At 74.2% G+C, this 15,882-nt stretch overlaps 3 protein-coding genes and 1 long non-coding RNA gene across 5 annotated transcripts in view; 1 reads left to right on the top strand and 3 right to left on the bottom strand.

Annotated features, from left to right (window-relative positions):
- Nucleotides 1-792: 792 nt before the first annotated feature.
- TNNT1 (troponin T1, slow skeletal type) lies at nt 793-6,834 on the bottom strand. Its single transcript, XM_064503600.1, has 11 exons — nt 6,795-6,834; nt 6,401-6,433; nt 5,684-5,705; nt 5,544-5,604; nt 4,969-5,085; nt 3,877-3,954; nt 3,039-3,149; nt 1,940-2,049; nt 1,764-1,854; nt 1,617-1,657; nt 793-875 (listed from the first exon to the last, which is right to left on the bottom strand). Exons 4-11 carry the CDS (start codon nt 5,598-5,600, stop codon nt 830-832), a joined length of 651 nt encoding a protein of 216 aa, XP_064359670.1. The 5' UTR covers nt 5,601-5,604; nt 5,684-5,705; nt 6,401-6,433; nt 6,795-6,834; the 3' UTR covers nt 793-829.
- PIH1D1 (PIH1 domain containing 1) overlaps nt 1,734-15,882 on the bottom strand; it is a 24,276-nt gene continuing 10,127 nt past the window's right edge. Inside the window, exon 11 of one of the 2 annotated variants that reach the window (XM_064503596.1) lies at nt 1,734-1,761. The gene's annotated coding sequence lies outside the window, so the exon portion shown is untranslated. The remainder of the gene's footprint in view (nt 1,762-15,882) is intronic. The other variant, XM_064503598.1, reaches the window with a different exon arrangement.
- On the bottom strand, nt 6,787-14,483 carry LOC135325489 (histone-lysine N-methyltransferase KMT5C-like). The gene is given in 13 exon segments (XM_064503608.1): nt 6,787-6,842; nt 7,215-7,228; nt 7,660-7,706; nt 8,735-9,567; nt 9,570-9,625; nt 10,044-10,180; nt 10,269-10,288; nt 11,036-11,196; nt 11,269-11,378; nt 12,269-12,434; nt 12,781-12,923; nt 13,842-13,876; nt 14,375-14,483. Coding segments are annotated over 13 exon segments (1,872 nt in total). The 5' UTR covers nt 14,469-14,483.
- Nucleotides 15,114-15,876, top strand: LOC135325485 (uncharacterized). Its single transcript, XR_010386437.1, has 3 exons — nt 15,114-15,232; nt 15,330-15,468; nt 15,730-15,876. It is a non-coding gene; the product is annotated as an uncharacterized LOC135325485 (long non-coding RNA).

Below are 15,882 nucleotides of genomic sequence, written 5' to 3'. Positions count from 1 at the left end.
GGGGATGTGACCGGGGGGGCGTGAAACGGGGGGGGGTCCTGCAGCGCACCAGGGCGTGCAGGGCCCGGGGCCGTCGTGCGACGCATGAGGACGCGCGCGACACAGGGGGGTTGTGCAGCACACGTCGGTGTTGCACGAGGGCGATTGTGCAGCACACCAGGGCGTGCGAGGCCCAGGGCCGTCGTGCGACGCGCGAGGACGCGCGCGACACGGGGGGGTTGTGCAGCACACGTCGGTGTTGCACGAGGGCGATTGTGCAGCGCACCAGGGCGTGCAGGGCCCGGGGCCGTCGTGCGACGCACGAGGACGTGCGCGACCCCGGGGGACGCGGGACGCGTGGGTGCGACATGGGGTGGCTGTGCAATTCACGACGCCGTGCAGGGCCCGGGGCCGTCGTGCGACGCACGAGGACGCGCGCGACACAGGGGGGTTGTGCAGCACACGTCGGTGTTGCACGAGGGCGATTGTGCAGCACACCAGGGCGTGCAGGGCCCGGGGCCGTCGTGCGACGCGCGAGGACGCGCGCGACACGGGGGGGGTGTGCAGCACACGTCGGTGTTGCACGAGGGCGATTGTGCAGCGCACCAGGGCGTGCAGGGCCCGGGGCCGTCGTGCGACGCACGAGGACGCGCGCGACACGGGGGGATGGTGCAAGGCCCAAGCGCCCGGGCGGCGCAGGGGGGTGCGAGGGCCCCGCGGGGGCCGTGCAGGGGGCCGTGCACGGGGCGGGGCGCTGGTGCGACGCACGAGGACGTGCAAGACCCCCCCCCCCCCAAGACGAGGCCGGGGCGGTTCAGAGAGGAGGTTTATTGGGGGCGGCAGCGCCCCGTCACTTCCAGCGGCCCCCGACGCGGCCCTTCCCCACCACCTTCTTGCTGCGGGGGGAGACGGGGTGAGCGCGGCCGGACCCCCGGGACCCCCCGAAAAACCCTGGGACCCCCAAACCCCCCCGGGACCCCCCAAAAGCCCTCGGAAACCCCCCAAACCCCCTGGGAACCCCCCAAAAATGGGACCCCCCTCGGGACCCCCCAAACACCCCCGGGACCCCCCAAAAGCCCTTGCAAACCCCCTGGGACCCCCCCCCAAAAAAATGGGAACCCCCTCAGGACCCCCAAAACCCCCCTGGGACTCCCAAAATCCCCTCAGGGACCCCCCCAAAAAAACTAGAACCCCCCCAACCCCCCAGAAACCCCTCAAAGCCCCCTGGGAACCCCCAAAACCCTCCCAGAACCCCCCTGGGACCCCCAATTCCCCCCCAAGACCCCCCCAAACACCCTGGGAACCTCCCAAAATAACATGGGACCCCCAACTCCCTCTGGGAGCCCCCCAAAACCCCCTGGAAACCCCTCAAAGCCCCCTGGGAACCCCCAAAACCCTCCCAGACCCCCCCGGGAACCCCAATCTCCCCCCCCAACGCCCTGGGAACCCCCCAAAATAATGTGGGACCCCCAACCCCCCTCCGGGAGCCCCCCAAACCCCCCTGGAAACCCCCCCAAAACCCTAGGACCCCCCCACAACCCTCCCAGAAGCCCCCTGGGACCCCCCCCACCCTGAACCCACCTTCCAGCCCCACATCCCCCCCCGGGACCCCCCCGGGACCCCCCGGCCCTACTCACAATTTCTGCGCGTGGCTGATGCGGTTGTAGAGCACGTTGATCTGGGGGGGGGAATAGAGGGTGGCGGTGAGGACCCAGGCGTCCGGGTGCCCCGTACCTGGGGGGCCCAGGCGTCCGAGGGGCCCAGGCGTCCGGGCCGCCCCCCACCTCGTATTTCTGCCTCCGCAGCTTCTCCATGAGGTCGAACTTCTCCGACTCCAGCTGCTGGATCCAGTCGTGCAGCTCCTTGGCCTTGGCCCTGGGGGGGGGGGGAGCGTTGGGGGGGGGTGACCCCGGTGGGGGGGGGTGACCCCGGGGGGGGGTCCCGGGGGGGGTCCCGGTACCTGAGCTCGTCCTCGCGCAGCTGCTCCACGTGCAGCGGCCGCTTGCGCTCGGCCAGGATCCGCAGCTTCATCTCGCGGCCCGTCTGCCGCTTGCCGCGACGCTGCTCCGCCTGCCGCGGGGGCCGGGGGGGTCTGTGGGGCTCCTGGGGGTCCCCGGGGGGGTCCCCTGCCCAAGGGGGGGCTCCTGGGGGGCCCTATGGGGCTCCCATGCCCAAGGGGGGGAGTCTGGGGTGCCTATGGGGTCTTTGGGGGGCTCTATGGGGCTCCCCTGCCCAAGGGAGGGCTCCTGGGGGACCCTATGGGGTCTTTGGGGGGCCCTATGGGGCTCCCCTGCCCAAGGAGGGGGGTCTGGGGGGCCCTATGGGGTCTTTGGGGGGCCCTATGGGGCTCCCATGCCCAAGGAGGGGGGTCTGGGGGGCCCTATGGGGTCTTTGGGGGGCCCTATGGGGCTCCCATGCCCAAGGGGGGGAGTCTGGGGGGCCCTATGGGGTCTTCGGGGGGCTCTATGGGGTCTTTGGGGGGCTCTATGGGGCTCCCCTGCACAAGGTAGGGGGCCGGGGGGGTCTACGGGGCTCCTTGGGGTCCCCATGGGGCTCTTTGGGGGTCCTGGGGGTCCCCGTGGGGCTCCCCTGCCCAAGAGGGGGGATCTGGGGGTCCCTATGGGGCTGCTTGGGGTCCCCGTGGGGCTCCTGGGGGTCCCGGGGGGGTCTCTGGGGCTCCTGGGGGTCCCCGTGGGGCTCCCCTGCCCAAGAGGGGGGATCTGGGGGTCCCTATGGGGCTGCTCGGGGTCCCCATGGGGTCTTTGGGGCTCCTGGGGGTCCCTGTGGGGGTCTTTCGGGGTCCCCGTGGGGCTCCTGGGGGTCCCGGGGGGGTCTCTGGGGCTCCTGGGGGTCCCCGCGGGGCTCCTGGGGGTCCCGGGGGGGTCTCTGGGGCTCCTGGGGGTCCCAGGGGGGTCTTTGGGGGTCCTGGGGGTCCCCGTGGGGCTCCTGGGGGTCCCGGGGGGGTCTCTGGGGCTCCTGGGGGTCCCAGGGGGGTCTTTGGGGGTCCTGGGGGTCCCCGCGGGGCTCCCGGGGGGGTCCGCCCCCCGCGCCGGCCCCACCTTGGCCAGGTACCCGCCGAAGTGGGGCATGTTGGAGAGAACTTTCTTCTTCTTGGCGTCGTCCTCGGCCCGTTTCTTGGCCTCCTCCTCCTCCTTCCTCATCTTCTCCTCCTGCCGCGGCACGCGGGGACGTTGGGGGGGGCGCGGCCCTGGGGGGTCCCCAGGAGGGTCCCCAGTGTCCCTGGTGTCCCCAAGGGGCCCCGATGTCCCCAAGGGGCATCTCCAAGGGGTCCCCGGTGCCCCCAGGATGTCCCAGGTGTCCCCAGAGATGTCGCTGGTGTCCCCAATGTCCCCAGGGGGGTTCCAGGGTGTCCCCAGGGTGTCCCCGATGTCCCCCATGTCCCTGGGGGGGTCCCAGGATGTCCCCAGGGTGTCCCCGATGTCCCCAGGTGGGTTCCCAGGATGTCCGTGATGTCCCCAGGGTGTCCCCGATGTCCCCAGAGATGTCCCTGATGTCCCCCATGTCCCTGGGGGGGTCCCAGGATGTCCCCAGGGTGTCCCCGATGTCCCCAGGTGGGTTCCCAGGATGTCCGTGATGTCCCCAGGGTGTCCCCAACGTCCCTGGGGGGGGTTACCAGGGTGTCCCTGGTGTCCCCAGGGTTGTCCCCAATGTCCCCAAGGGGCTTCCCCAAGGGGTCCCTGGTGTCTCCAATGTCCCCAGGGGGTTCCCAGGATGTCCCCGATGTCCCCAGGGTGTCCCCCATGTCCCCAAGGGGGTCCCAGGATGTCCCCAATGTCCCCAGGATGTCCCCAATGTCCCCAAGGGGGTCCCAGGATGTCCCCAATGTCCCCAAGGGGGTTCCCAGGGTGTCCCCAATGTCCCCACGTCCCCGCTCACCGCCAGCCGCGCCTGCCGCTCGCGCTCCTTCTCCGTGCGGCTCCGCAGCTGCTCGTTGCGCTCGGCCCGGCGGCGTTCCTGGGGGGGGGACGGTGGCACTGGGACCCCCCCGCTGCCCCCCAGCGGGACCCACGTGCCCGTGACACCCCCACGTCCTCATGATGGGCCCCAGCAGGACCCCCCCTGTCCCCATGATGTCCCTGTGTCCCCGTGATGGGCTCCGGCAGGGCCCCCACGTCCCCCTCATGTCCCCATGTCCCTGTGTCCCCATGATGGGCTCCATGAGGATCCCATGTCCCCGTGTCCCCCCCCCACAATGCGCTCCATGAGGGACCCCCCGCCCCCCGTGTCCCCCCCCACCGTATCCCCCCCCCGTACGATGCGCTCCATGAGGACCCCCCCGCCCCCCGTGTCCCCCCCGTGTCCCCCCCCGTACGATGCGCTCCATGAGGGCCCCCCCGCCCCCCGTGTCCCCCGCCCCCCGTGTCCCCCCCCCGTGTCCCCCCCCGTACGATGCGCTCCATGAGGGCCCCCCCGTCCCCCGTGTCCCCCCCGTGTCCCCCCCGTACGATGCGCTCCATGAGGGCCCCCCCCGCCCCCTGTGTCCCCCCCCCGTATGATGCGCTCCATGAGGGCCCCCCCGTCCCCCGTGTCCCCCCCGTGTCCCCCCCGTACGATGCGCTCCATGAGGGCCCCCCCCGCCCCCTGTGTCCCCCCCCCGTATGATGCGCTCCATGAGGGCCCCCCCGTCCCCCCCGTGTCCCCCCCGTGTCCCCCCCCGTACGATGCGCTCCATGAGGGCCCCCCCGTCCCCCGTGTCCCCCCCGTACGATGCGCTCCATGAGGGCCCCCCCGTCCCCCGTGTCCCCCCCGTGTCCCCCCCGTACGATGCGCTCCATGAGGGGCCCCCCCGCCCCCCGTGTCCCCCCCCCGTGTCCCCCCCCGTACGATGCGCTCCATGAGGACCCCCCGCCCCCCGTGTCCCCCCCCGTGTCCCCCCCCACCGTATCCCCCCCCCCGTACGATGCGCTCCATGAGGACCCCCCCGTCCCCCGTGTCCCCCCTGTGTCCCCCCCGTGTCCCCCCCCGTACGATGCGCTCCATGAGGGCCACCAGCTCCTCCTCCTCGCGCCGGCGCTGCTCGAAGTGGGCGTCGATGAGGGTCTGCAGCTCCAGCAGGTCCTTCTCCATGCGCTTCCGGTGGATGTCCTGCCCCACGGCCCCCGTCAGACCCACGGCGCGACCCACGGCGCCGCCCGACCCACGGCGAGACCCACACGACCACCCGCCGCCCGCTCAGACCCGCGGCGCGACCCACGGCGGGGCCCACGCGGCCACCCACGGCCGCTCAGACCCACGGCGCGACCCATGGCGGGGCCCACCGCCATGCTCAGACCCATAGCGACCCACAGCCACCCATGGGGCCACCTATGCAAGTCCTCAGCCCCACGGCATGACCCACGGTGCAGCCCATGGCCACCCCAGCCCCATAGCGGCCCCCCGGCAGCCCTATAGCAGCCCCACAGCAGCCCCCCAGCCCCATAGCGGCCCCATGGCCACCCCCACCCCATAGCAGCCCCATGGCAGCCCCATGGCAGCCCCCCAGCCCCATAGCAGCCCCATGGCCACCCCCACCCCATAGCAGCCCCCCAGCAGCCCCCACTCACATCGAAGTCGACCCGCTCGCCCTCGGGGATCTTGGGGGGGGCCAGCTGGGGCACCATGGGCCTGGGGGGGCCGGGGTCAGCAGGGGGGGGCACCGGGGCCGCCCCCCCCCTGCCCCGGCCCCGACCCCCAACCGGCTCACCGGGGCCTGGGACGCTCCTCCTCTGGGGGGGGGAGAGGGGGTCAGGGGGGCTGGGGGGGTCTATGGGGGGATCAAAGGGGTCTGGGGGGGCAAAGGGGGTCAATGAGGTCCTGGGGGCCTCCATGGGGGGGGCAATGGGGGCTGGGGGGGCTATGGAGGGGTCCCGGGGGGCTCCCAGAGGCCCTGGGGGGGTCTATGGGGGGGTCTGGGGGGCTCCATGGGGGTAATAGGGGCTGGGGAGCCCCAGGGGGTCCCTGGGGGGGGCAGAGGGGCTCTGGGGTCTATGGGAGGGCTTCTGGGGGGGGCATGAGGGGTCTATGGGGGGGCAATGGGGACTGGGGGGACCATGGGGGGTCCCTGGGGTCTATGGGGGGTCTGGGGGGGTCCAAGAGGCTCTGGGGGGGGCAGGGGGGCCACGGGGTCCCATGGGGGTCTCAGGGGGCGTCTATGGGGTCTGGGGGGCCCAGGGAGGGTCTGAGGGGGGGCCAGAGGGTCTATGGGGTCTTGGGGGGTCCAACGGGGGTCTATGGAGCCTGGGGGGATCTATGGGGTCTGGGGGGCCTGGAGGGATCTTTGCGGGGGTCCCAGGGGGGTCTGTGGGGTCTGGGGGTCTCGGGGGGTGGTCTATGGGGCCCGGGGGGGTCTCGGGGGGGTCCCATGGGGGGTCTATGGGGTCTGGGGGGGTCTCGGGGGCCCGGGGGGGTCCCCGGGTCGTACCTGGCTCCTCAGGTGGCTTCGTGGGCTCCGTCGCTGGGGGGGGTCCAGGAGGGTCCGGGGGGGTCCAGGGGGGTCGGGGGGGGGGAGGGTCAGGGTCTGCCTGACCCCCCCCCCCCACTGGGGTCCCCGGCATCCAGGGGGGTTTGGGGGGTCCCGGGAGGGCTGGGGGGGTTGGGGGTCCCGGGAGGATCCCGGGGGGGCTGGGGGGGTCCTGAGGTTTTGGGGAGTCCCAGAATTTCAGGGGACTCCAGGGGGTTTTGGGGGGGGTCCCGGGGGGGGTGTCCAGGAGACTCTGGGGAGGCTCCTGGGGTTTGCGGGGGTCCAGGATTTTTGGGGGGTCCCAGGGGTTTGGGGGGGTCCCAGGATTTGGGGGGGGGGAGTCCATCTCACTGACCTTCCTCCTCCTCTTCCTCAGGCTGCTCCTCCTCGGGCTGCTCCTCCTCTGCGGGACCCGGGGGGGGGGTCAGAGTTAGGGACCCCTCAACCCCCCCCCGGGTTAATTAACCAGACCCACTGATTACATGCTAATCAGCACCCCACTTCTCCTTAGAGGCCCCCATCACCCCCCCATCACCCTCGTTAGCCCGTAACGAACACAGGCCAATTAGCGCCGGCCTCCCGGCCAGGCCCCGCTTCGGCAGCAGGGGATTAATTAGCGCCGCACTGCAATTAACTGTACGGGGCTGACGAGCCCCCGAGTCGTTAGAGGTGGTTAATTAAGGGGGGGTAATTAGTGGGGTCCCCCGTGCTCAGCCCCCCCGTTCGTTAGGGGCCGGGGTCTTCGTTAGCTAATGAGCGGGGGGGGGTCACTCACCTTCGGGCTGCTCCCTGGGGGGGGAAGGAGAGAGGTGAGGGGGGGGACCAGTATGGGGGGGGCCCAATCCCAGTATGATGGGCCCAGACCAGTATAGGGGGGCACAGACCAGTATAGGGGGGCACAGACCAGTATAGGGGGGGCCCTGATCCCAGTATGGGAAGGTTCATCCCAGTATGAGGGTCTCAATCCCAGTATGGGGACCCCGACCCCAGTCTGGGTACAATATGGGGGCCCAGTCCCAGTATGGGGGCAATGGGGGGGCAGACCCCAGTGTGGGGGCCCCAATCCCAGTATGGGGGTCCCAGTCCCAGTACAGGGGCACTGGGGGGACCCTGATCCCAGTTTGGGACTCAGGGGGGGCAGTCCCAGTCTGGGGGGGGCACTGGGAGAACTGGGGCACAGTGGAGCCAGGGGGGCCCAGGCGTCCGGGGGGGTCACTCACTCCTCGTACTCCTCTTCGGCCTCGGACATGGCTGCGGTCGGCGGCGCCTGGGCGGATTCGGGGGGGTCGGGAGAGCGGGGGGGGGCCTGACCCCCCCCGAGCCCCACAGCTCCCCACAGCCCCCAATTGTCCCCTATAGCTCCCATCACCCCCCATAGCCCCCACTTGCCCCCTACAGCCCCCCATCACCCCCATAGCCCCCCATCACCCCCCATAGCCCCCACTTGCCCCCTACAGCCCCCCATCACCCCCTATAGCCCCCAATTGTCCCCTATAGCCCCCCATCACCCCACATAGCCCCCACTTGCCCCCTATAGCCCCCATCTCCCCCCATAACCCCATCTCTCTCCCCCACAGCCCCCCATGTCCCCCTATAGTCCCCCATAGCCCCCTATAGCCCCCAATTGCCCCCCGCAGCCCCCCTCCCCACGGCACCGGTGTCTCGCTCGGGGGCTCTCGGGGCTCTGCTGGAGTCGCAGCCCCCCCCGCCCCGGGCGCCCCTTTATGGGGGCTGGTCCCGCCCCCGCGTGACGCCCCCCCCGCCCCCCCGGGACCCCCCCGGGACCCCCCGGCCCAGACAACGGCCCCAGCTCATTGTTCCCGAAATGCCGCCGAAATGTCACCGACACCCGACACCCCGCAGCTGTCGGGGCTAAACATAGCTGGGGGGCCCGGACGCCTGGGCCCCTCGGGGGACGCCTGGGCCCTGGGGGGCGGCGGGGCCCCAGACGCCTGGGCCCCGGGGGCTGGGGAGGGCAGCGGGACTCCTGGGCCCCCCCGGGGCAGCAGGGCCCACAGGGCAGAGTGGAGGCGTCCCGGACGCCTGGGCCCCCCGGGGCTGCGGGGCGGAGCGGAGGCAGCCCGGACGCCTGGGCCCGCTCCCCATCTTTGGGAGGCCGCAGGGGGAGAACAAAGGCCGCGGGGGGGGGGGCCCGGATGCCTGGGCCCTATTCCTGTCCTTTGATGTCACCTCTGTCCCCGGCCACCTGTCGGGGACATTCCTGCCCTTTGTTTGGGAGGGGCCCGGACGCCTGGGCCCCCCGGCGGGACCCGGGGGCGACCCCAGGGCCCAGACTCCGCTTTTGGCTGCTTTTCGCCCCAAAACGCCCCGCAGAGGTGGGTGGGCCCAGGCGTCCGGCTCCGCGGGGGGGCAGCACCCCCGTCCCCCCCCCCCCCGACGCCAAAGCACAGACGGCTCCTTGCTGGTTTTTCTTTTTATTTCGGTAAAAAAAAGTGATTTTGCTCCAAAACCCGCCCCCCAGCCCCCCCCCCGTAGCACCAACCCCCCCCAGCTCTGCCCCACCGGGGGGAGGGAGGGGCAGGAATTGCCCCCCCCGAGGAAGGGGGTCCCGGCCCTCCCTCTGGGGGGGCCCAGGAGTCCCGTGTGGCGGGGGGGGGCCGTGAGGTAGGTATGTGCCGCCCCCCCCGTACAAAACCCCCCCGAAACGTAGAAAAACGCCCCCGGGGGGGTCGCCGGCCCCCCCTCAGGCGGAGTCGTCGGGGGCCACGTCGAGGGCGATGGCGCCGTGGCTGACGACCAGGCGCAGGCGGCGGGCGGCCCCGAAGGCGGGGGGGCGCTTGGCGGGGGGGGGGGCGGCGCGGCCCCCCCGGCGTCGCCCCCCCGGGGGCCCAGGCGCACGCGGGGGAAGAGGGCGAGCTTGGGGTCGGGGGGGGGCGGCGGGGGGCAGGCGGGCCAGGCGCACGCGGGGCTCGCGGCCCAGGCGGCAGGAGCCCCGGCAGCGCACGCAGTCGTGCAGGGCCACGCGGGGCTGCGGCGGCGCGGGGGGGGCGGCGGCGGCGCCGGGGGGGCGCCGGGGGGGGCGGCGGCGGCGCGCGGGGGGGGGCGTCCGGCCCCCCGGCCCTGCGCCCGCCGCAGCCGCCCGTCCGTCTCCCGCAGCTGGTACTTGGGGGGGGCGGCGGCGGCGCCGGGTCCTTCCTGCGCAGCCGGAACGCGCCTTCGCCCTTCCTGCGGGGCAGCGGCGCCTCAGCGGGGCCCAGGCGTCCGGGGGCCCAGGCGTCCGGGGGGCCGGAACACCCCACGCCGCCCCCAGGGGCCCAGGCGTCCAGGGGGCCCAGGTGTCCGGGGATTCCTGCTTCACCCCCCACCAAACCCAGGGGCCCAGGCGTCCGGGGGCCCAGGTGTCCGGGGATTCCTGCTTCACCCCCCACCAAACCCAGGGGCCCAGGCGTCCGGGGCCCCCCGCTTCCCCCCAGGGGACCCAGGTTGCCCCCCCCCACAGCCCCAGAGCACCTTGGACAGCGCCCGGGGGGGCGGGGACTACAGAGGGGCCCCACCCTGTCAGGCCCCGCCCCCAGGGCCCCACCCAGCCAGGCTCCACCCCCAGGGCCCCGCCCCCGGCCCCGCCCCCGCAGGCCCCGCCCACCTCTCGCAGGTGCAGCACTCGCAGCGCTCGTTGTTGTCCCCGAAGAAGCTCTCGCCGTAGAAGCAGGTGATCTCGTCCTGCGGCTCGATGTCGCGCAGCACCTTCACGCAGGCCCTGTTCCCCTCCGTGGGCACGAACTGGGGGCGCGTCAGCCGGGGGGGCCCCGGCGTCCGGGAACCCCCCCCACCCCCCACCCCAGGGGCCCCGGCGTCCGGGCGCCCTTACCTTGCAGTTGGGCCGGCAGTCTGCGGGGCCGGGCCGGGGCGGAGGGTCGGCCGTCAGCAGCGGCTGGGGGCCCCCCCGGCCCCACGGCCTGGGACTGGGGGGGCCGGGGCGACTCGGGGGGCATTGGGGCATCCCGGGGGGGCCAGGGCGACCCAGGGGGCGTCACAATGATGCGGGGGGGGCCCAGGGTGACCCCGGGGGGGGTCAGGGTAAGCCAGGGGGGCTGACAAGGGCGGACGAGTCCAGCTGGGGGGCCCGGGGGGGTGGGGGATCCAGCCGGGGGGCCCAGGGGCAGTCAGGGGGCCTGGTTAGGGGTCCTGGGGGTGGTCGGGGGGGTGCTGGGGGTCCCAGAGGGCAGTTGGGGGCCCCCCATGGGGGTCACGTGACCAGTTGGGGGTCCCGGGAGCAGTCGGGGCTCTGGTCGGGGTCCTGGGGAGCAGTTGGGGGTCCGGGGGGGGCAGCCAGGAGCCCCACGCAGCAAGTGTGGGGCAGCCGGGGGTCTGGGGGGGGCCCTGGGTACCACTGGGGGTCCCAGGTGGCTGCTGAGGGGCCGTTGGGGGTCCCAGGGGCCCATTGGGGGCTCCGGGGGGCTGCTGGAGGTCCCAGGGATGGCTGGGGGTCCTGGGGAGCATCAGGGGGCCACTGGGGGCTCTGGGGGGGGTGTTGGGGGCCCCATGGGGCAGCTGGGGGTCTTGAGGGGGGCATTGGGGGTCCCATTGTGTGGTTGGGGGGCGGTTGGGGTCCCGGGGGGGTCCGGGGGGGGTCACCGTGGTTGACGAAGGCGGCGGGCCCCAGCCAGAGCTGGGCGCGGCGGCGCCGGGTCGAGTAGGTGACGCTGAAGTCGTTCTGGCCCCAGCGCAGCAGCCGCTCGTCGGGGCCCAGCTCGGCCACGCAGCCCTCCAGCAGCGCCACCTTCTCGTTCCGCCGCCTGCGTCGGCCTCGTCAGCGGGCCCCGGCGTCCGGGCGGCCCCCCCGCCCCCCCCCGGCCCCCCCCCCGTACCAGGCGCGGGTGGAGACGACGCGCGCCCCGTTGGTCTCCAGCGAGTAGCGGCTGCAGGGCAGGATGGCGAAGCCGCTCTCGGGCAGGAAGATCCGCAGGTACCGCAGGATCTGGGGGGGGGGGCGGGGGAGGGGGCGTCAGCCGCGGGGGGGCCCAGGCGGCCGGGCGACCCCCCCCCCCCAGGAGGGACCCAGGTATCCAGGCAGCCCCCCCCCCCCCCCAGGAAGGGCCCAGGCGTCCGGCCAACCCCCCCCCCCCCCCCCAGGAGGGACCCAGATATCCAGGCAGCCCCCCCCCCCCCCCCAGGAAGGGCCAGGCGTCCAGCCAACCCCCCCCCCCCCCAGGAGGGACCCAGGTATCCAGGCAGCCCCCCCCCAGGAAGGGCCCAGGCGTCCGGCCAACCCCCCCCCCCAGGAGGGACCCAGGTATCCAGGCAGCCCCCCCCCCAGGAAGGGCCCAGGCGTCCAGCCAACCCCCCCCCCCCCCCCCCAGGAGGGACCCAGGTATCCAGGCAGCCCCCCCCCCCCAGGAAGGGCCCAGGCGTCCGGCCAACCCCCCCCCCCAGGAGGGACCCAGGTATCCAGGCAGCCCCCCCCCCAGGAAGGGCCCAGGCGTCCGGCCAACCCCCCCCCCCAGGAGGGACCCAGGTATCCAGGCAGCCCCCCCCCCAGGAAGGGCCCAGGCGTCCAGCCAACCCCCCCCCCCCCCCCCCAGGAGGGACCCAGGTATCCAGGCAGCCCCCCCCCCCCCCCCCAGGAAGGGCCCAGGCGTCCAGCCAACCCCCCCCCCCCCCAGGAGGGACCCAGGTATCCAGGCAGCCCCCCCCCAGGAAGGGCCCAGGCGTCCGGCCAACCCCCCCCCCCAGGAGGGACCCAGGTATCCAGGCAGCCCCCCCCCCCCAGGAAGGGCCCAGGCGTCCGGCCAACCCCCCCCCCCCAGGAGGGACCCAGGTATCCAGGCAGCCCCCCCCCAAGGGGCCCAGGCGCCCCCCCCCGCTCACGTGGCTCTTGAGCGCCGCCTGCTGCAGCGGGCGCCGCCGCTGGAAGAAGGCGCCGGTGCCGCCGCCGCCCGTGAGCGCGCGGAACGCGGCCTCCAGGTCCCGCCGCCGCCGGAAGCGCTCGACGGCCGCGCGCAGCTGCTGCTGCCGCCGCAGGGGGGGCAAAGGGCTGCGACGGGACGGGCCGTCACCGACGGGACCCCCCCCCGAACCCCCCCGGGACCCCCCAACACCCCCGGGACACCGGGACCCCCCAACACCCCGGGACCCCCCCGGGACCCCCCCAACACCCCGGGGACCCCCCGGGACCCCCCACCAGGCTCGGGACCCCCGACCGGGCCCCCCCGACAACCCCTCCGCCGGGACCCCGGCCCCCCCGGGGACCCGCGACCGGGACCGGGATCCTCCCCGGGACCCCGGCTCCCCTGGAGTCCCGGGATCCCCCCGGCCAGACCCGGCACCGCCCCCGGGCCGCCCCCCCGGCCGTGCCCCCCCCCCGGCCGTGCCCCCCGCACCTGACGCCCATCTTGTGCGTGCGGAAGCCGAGCACCGAGTCGAGCACCAGGCTCGTGGCCAGGTCGTCGTTCTCGCAGAGCTCCCGCGCCGTCACGCGCGGGGACCCCATGCTCCGGCCCGGGGCATCGCCGCTCCCGCCGCCCTGCGCGCCCGCGCCCGTGGGGCCGCCGCCGCCACCGGGCACCGCCGCCACGGGGGACCGCGACCGGGGACCCCCCACCCCCCCTCCCGGGACCGTAATGCACCGAGCGCGCGGGCAGCGTCCCGGGACGCCCCACGGTACCGTAATGCACCGAGCGCACGGGCACCTCCGCGGGACCCCCCCTCCCGGGACCGTAATGCACCGAGTGCACGGACACCTCCCCGGGACCCCCCCTCCCGGGACCGTAATGCACCGAGTGCACGGGCACCTCCCCGGGACCCCCCCTCCCGGGACCGTAATGCACCGAGTGCACGGGCACCACCTCGGGATCCCCTCCCGGTACCGTAAGGCATCGAATGGATGGGCACCTCCCCGGGACTCCCCCCCCCCCCGACACACACGTGGTACCGTAATGCACAGAACGCACGGGCATCACCCCGGGACACCCCCCCCGTACCGTAATGTGCCAAACGCACAGGCAGCACCCCAAGAATCCTTCCCCGGTACCGTAAGGCATCGAATGGATGGGCACCACCCCGGGACACCCCCCGCCCCGGGACTCCCCCCCTCCCCGCCGCTCCGGTACCGTACTGCACCGAACGGACGGGCACCACCCCGGGACGCCCCCCCCGATACCGTAAGGCACCGGGTCCCGCCCCCGCGCGAGGAGCTCCGCCCGCCCCGGGACTCCCCCGCGCCTAGTACTGCTAATGGGGTCGGTAGTGCTCCCCGTAATTATACCGTTACCGTAATGAAACCGGCAGCACTTCCCTCGTTAGCCCATTACGATAATGGAGCTGACAGTGCCCCCCCCATCACCCCGTTACCGTAATAGAGCCGGTAACGTCTCCCCCCGTTACCGCAATGGAACCGACAGTGCCCCCCCCCGCCCCCATCGGGCGAATCGGGCCCCGTTACCGTAATACTCGCAGTGACCGGCCCCCTGAATCGGCCTTAGGGGGAAGAGAGAGAGAAAGAGAAAGAGAGACCTGGCTTTGCCTTAATTCTCCGACTAGGAGCGCCCGCGAGGGTGGGGAAGGGTCCCTGGCTTTACCGTAGCGCTCTGAATAGAGCCCCACCTTGCACCGTAATGCCTCATATAGAACCCCTCCGCGTGAGGGGAAGAAAAAGCGGGGGGAGCCCCATCCTTACCGTAATGCACCTAATAGGAGAGTCCCGGCACCCCGCCTCGGGTGACGGGAGGACAAGGCTTTACCATAATGCTCGTAGTAGTAGCGCCCCCGCCGCGGAGGAGGCTGCTCTGACCCCGGCGATACCGTAACGCTCCGAAGAGCAGCGCCCACTTCCCCCCCGGACCGTCGCCGCCGCCAAGGCCCCGCGTGGCCCGCCGCGGAGGGACCGGTGACCCCACCACCACCGGACACGGCAGGGCGGACCCCCTCCCCCGCCTCGGGGGCCCCGCGGCCAGCGGGGAGCGGCCCGGACCTCACCTGCTCCCACCGGCGCCGCCGCCGCCTCCTTTCTCCCTCTCGTGCTGTCCCCAGGAGCCTTCACAGCTCGTGCCCGCCTCCCCGCGCTCCCCATTGGCCAGCCGGCACCGCTCCGCGGCTCCCATTGGCCGCGGGCGCTGTCAGCCGCGGCGCGCCGCGCCCCGCCCAAGCCCCCCTCACGCGCCCCGCGCGCCTGGCGGCGCCCGCCGCCTCCCATTGGCCGAGCCGCGATGTCTGTCCGGCTGTCCCGCCCCCCAGAAGCGGCGCCCCGCCCGCCGCTGCTGCGCGCGCCGCTCTCCGGGGGCCCTTCGGAGCGCCGCAGCTATTGGCTGAGCCGCCTGCCCGTCATAGGCAGCCCCGCCCGCTCACGCGCCTTTCCCGCCCTTTTCAGTCAGCGCTCCGCCACGTCCTATTGGTGCTCTCCGAACCAATGGGCACAAGCCCCGCCCTCCGCCTCTCTCCATTGGCTGGGCTCTCCATCAATCGCAGTGCCCCGCCCCGCCCGAGCGCGCCCCGCGCTCTCCAGCTCCTATTGGCCTCAGGCCTTGTCAATCACGGCCCTACCCGAGCGCCCGCCTCCGGGCGCCGCTCCACTCGCTCCTATTGGCTGAGGGATCTGTCGTTCAGCGGCCCCTCAGCACAATGGGGGACGCGGGGTCGGTGCAGGGACCTCGATAAACACTCGGGAACGGTCGCGGGGGGGGGGGGGATGTGCCGGGAGACCAGGGCAGCCCCCACCCTGCTGCGCCCCGCCCCGCCCCCGGCCCCGCCCCCGCCCCCGCGCTCGGCCCCACCCTCAGCGCCGGCCCCGCCCCGGGCAAGATGGCGGCGCCCAGCGAGTGCGCGAGGCCGTGAGAGGTGCGGGGGGGCGGCGCCCCGGTTCCCTCCCCCCCCCCCACCCGTTCTCCTCGTTCCGCCCCGGCGCGGCGGCGGCCTGACCCGGAGGGACCCGCAGGGCCATGGCGGAGCCGGGAGCCGGGGGGGGGCCGCGGGAGCCCCCCCGCAGCCTCCAGGGGCTGCTGCAGCTGGCGGTGACGGCGAGCGAGCCCCGCGCCGAGCCCGCGGCCGAGCCGCGCGAGCCGCTCTCCGAGGAGGTGCGCCCGGACGCCGGGGCCCACGGGGGGGAGGGGGGCACGGGACGCCGGGGCCCCTGGCGGGGGGGTTGTGGGGCGCCGGCAGCCGGACGCCTGGGCCCCTGGCGGGGGGGATGGGGGGCGCCGGCAGCCGGACGCCTGGGCCCCTGGCGGGGGGGATGGGGGGCGCCGGCAGCCGGACGCCTGGGCCCCTGGCGGGGGGGATGGGGGGCGCCGGCAGCCGGACGCCTGGGCCCCGCTGACGCGCGGTGTCGGCGGCAGCGGCGCGAGTGGCTGCGGGCGGCGGTGACCGAGGCGCTGAGCGGCGCCGGGGGGACGTGGAGCAGCTGCGGCGCTGCCTGCGGGTGCTGGCGGAGGAGGAGGAGGAGGAGGAGGAGGCCGAAGCCGAGGGGGAGGCCGAGGCCGAGGCCGAGG

Source organism: Dromaius novaehollandiae, chromosome 39, assembly GCF_036370855.1.
Source record: "Dromaius novaehollandiae isolate bDroNov1 chromosome 39, bDroNov1.hap1, whole genome shotgun sequence".
In the NCBI taxonomy this organism is placed as follows: Eukaryota; Metazoa; Chordata; class Aves; order Casuariiformes; family Dromaiidae; genus Dromaius; species Dromaius novaehollandiae.
Note: the sequence above shows the minus strand (reverse complement) of the source record. Positions and strands in the feature narration are given on the sequence as shown.